The 2,500-nt window shown below is 46.6% G+C and overlaps 1 protein-coding gene across 2 annotated transcripts in view; it reads left to right on the plus strand.

The window, feature by feature from the left end:
* Window positions 1-2,490, plus strand: part of LOC106520349 (RAS guanyl-releasing protein 1) — a gene marked incomplete at its 3' end in the record, with an annotated part of 20,014 nt that extends 17,524 nt beyond the window's left edge. For both annotated transcript variants that reach the window (XM_014012379.1, XM_014012388.1), the window contains 6 exon segments: window positions 15-124; window positions 470-614; window positions 722-758; window positions 1,150-1,281; window positions 1,889-2,208; window positions 2,305-2,490. In XM_014012379.1, coding sequence (XP_013867833.1) covers window positions 15-124; window positions 470-614; window positions 722-758; window positions 1,150-1,281; window positions 1,889-2,208; window positions 2,305-2,427 — 867 coding nt within the window.
* Window positions 2,491-2,500: the final 10 nt, after the last annotated feature.

Here is a 2,500-nt window from a genome sequence, read left to right on the forward strand (position 1 = left end):
ATTGTCTTCCACAGTCCGTGTTTAAGAACTACGATCACGACGAGAACGGCTTTATTTCCCATGAAGACTTTGAGAAAATTGCAGCCAGCTTTCCTTTTTCCTTCTGTGTCATGGACAAAGAAAAGTGGGTATCTGACTGGTCGCGCACGCTCACTTTCGTCTCGTTTGTGACTTCAGAGGGGAGGAAGCAAAAGTGGTATTTCGAGTAATGAACATAGCAACAGGAAACATAAAATAGCGGCAGAAAGAACCAGAAAGCCGCCTCTAAATACTCACAGGAAAACCAGCAAAAGGTGACGTTACAGTGTTAAACAGTACACAGCGAATAAATGCCGGCGTGTTCAGCACACAAGATATACGAGTGGGTGTAGATATTAATAAATCATAACAAAGAAATGTCTGTCATTCAAAGCTGTGCTTTTTGTTTTGGTAAAAAGTCTGAGTTTATGGTGTGTTTGTGCTTGTTAAGGGAAGGACTCGTTAACAGAGAGGAGATCACGGCTTATTTCATGCGGGCCAGCGTAATCTGCTCCAAACTGGGTTTAGGTTTTGTCCACAACTTCCAGGAGACGACGTACATGAAACCCACCTTCTGTGATAACTGCTCAGGATTTGTAAGTAAACATGTTATCTAAACTCGCCTTCTTCTGATTTAATCTCGGGTTCCTTTCCTTTTAATATTCAGTGATGTAAAAATGTGTTTTTCTCACATTCTTTGCAGTTGTGGGGTGTCATCAAGCAAGGCTACAGATGCAGGGGTAATTATCATACACAGCTATCTTTGCCATGCCCATCTCTGGCTACTGTAAGTGCCATGTTCAGAAACAAGAAGGTAACTGCACTCTGTAGTGGAGAGCAGGTGATGTGGTTTCTGTCGGTTTCATAATGCAAACTGAACCCTGCAGCACAGAGGGGAGGGGAGGGGAGGGGAGGCGGGGGACCAAACAGAAAGACTCTGCACTCGGAGCCACAGGTTTCCCCCTCCCACGTTCTTCAAAAGATCTGAAAAGTTATTTGTTTGCTTGAGCTTGCAGCGGTCTGCGAGGTTGTACTTGCAGGTTGTGTTCAGAGAGAAGCGGGAAGTCGGCTCGTTGACGTCGAGCTCCTCAGTTCCTGTCGTGACTTGTTGCGTTCTTCTGACCTCCGCAGACTGCGGCATGAACTGTCACAAGCTGTGCAAGGACCAGGTGGCGTTCGAGTGCAAGAAGAACGCCAAACTGGCCAACGCCATGGACAGTCCGACGCTGAGCTCCGCMTCTGTCACCACGGGAACCTCAGACGGTGGGTTGTTTCCCGGCGTGGGCCCGGCTAATTACACATCAGTTCATTGACAGTTTGTCACACAATCACAACAAAACGACAAGTGGCCCACCTGATGTGTGCACATATGAACAGTATGAGACTTAAGTTCTGTGAGCTGTGCCATCTGCTGGCTGAATTTTTGTTTTGTTTTTTTGTTTATTCGGAAAGAGAGCTGTTTCCTGAAATCCCTGTCCACCACAGATAGAGAAGTAGAAAAGGCTAAAAGTCACATTTCAGATGGTTTAAGTTCAAGTTTGCCCACAACTGAAACCAAACAACTCCTGATCTCAGAGTGTGAAGTCAGGGTAATTTCCCTCCAGCTGTTATTAATGGTTTCACTTACAGTAATCTTCAAGCTGCCCACCTGCTGCAAGAAAGTTACTATATTCAGAGCAGAAGCCCTTTTGATCCRACTTAATATAGACTGACTTATCATGAAAACTGTTTTAGCATGTGTGGGCAATGTTTATGCCAACGGGACATTTTGCTACATAATTTTTTCTAACTTATGACGTGCTAAACTGAACTGAGTCATTTTGTGTTTGTGGTGTTTGCAAACAGAGTGACAGTTTGACACTCTCCTTAGGTTCAGAAGAATGCCCGTTCCCTTTCCCACCAGACGTCAGGAAAGACTGGAGTCCTGACTCCCCGGTCACCTGTCCTCTGCGGCCTGTGAGAGTTCACAGCTACACCCAGACCGAGGGACTTCAGCTGTCCTCTCCGACTGCCGAAGCCAGTCGCCCGCAGCCGTCTCTGTTAGTCCCCGTGCCGCCCACCCTCCCCTCATGCCCGAGCCCCGTGCCCGTAAGAAAACATTGTGCGAAGTGGGAAAACCGAGCCTCTGTTTTGCAAAAGCCCAAAGAGCCGGTGGAGGGGAGCAAACCCAGCTACGAATCTCTGGAATCAGTGAGTGCAGGATCGCCACATCACGCACCTCAAAAGCTCTGCTTGTTGTTTTTAAATTTACAATCTAATGAATTTTTATTTATTTATTTTGCACAGGAAAACCTGAGGCTCCAAAAATCTAATGAGACACTACGCAGGAAACTCCGAGAAGCAGAGCGGGAGGTGGAGTTTCTGAGGAGACACATTCTCCATCCTGTCGAGGAGGATTCCTCCTCTTAAACTCAAAATTTCTCCAGAGAGACTGGCACCGCCCCAACATGGCAGAGCGTATATATACTGTATGTATGTATGT

Source organism: Austrofundulus limnaeus, unplaced genomic scaffold, assembly GCF_001266775.1.
Source record: "Austrofundulus limnaeus strain Quisiro unplaced genomic scaffold, Austrofundulus_limnaeus-1.0 Scaffold2, whole genome shotgun sequence".
Lineage (NCBI taxonomy): Eukaryota > Metazoa > Chordata > Actinopteri > Cyprinodontiformes > Rivulidae > Austrofundulus > Austrofundulus limnaeus.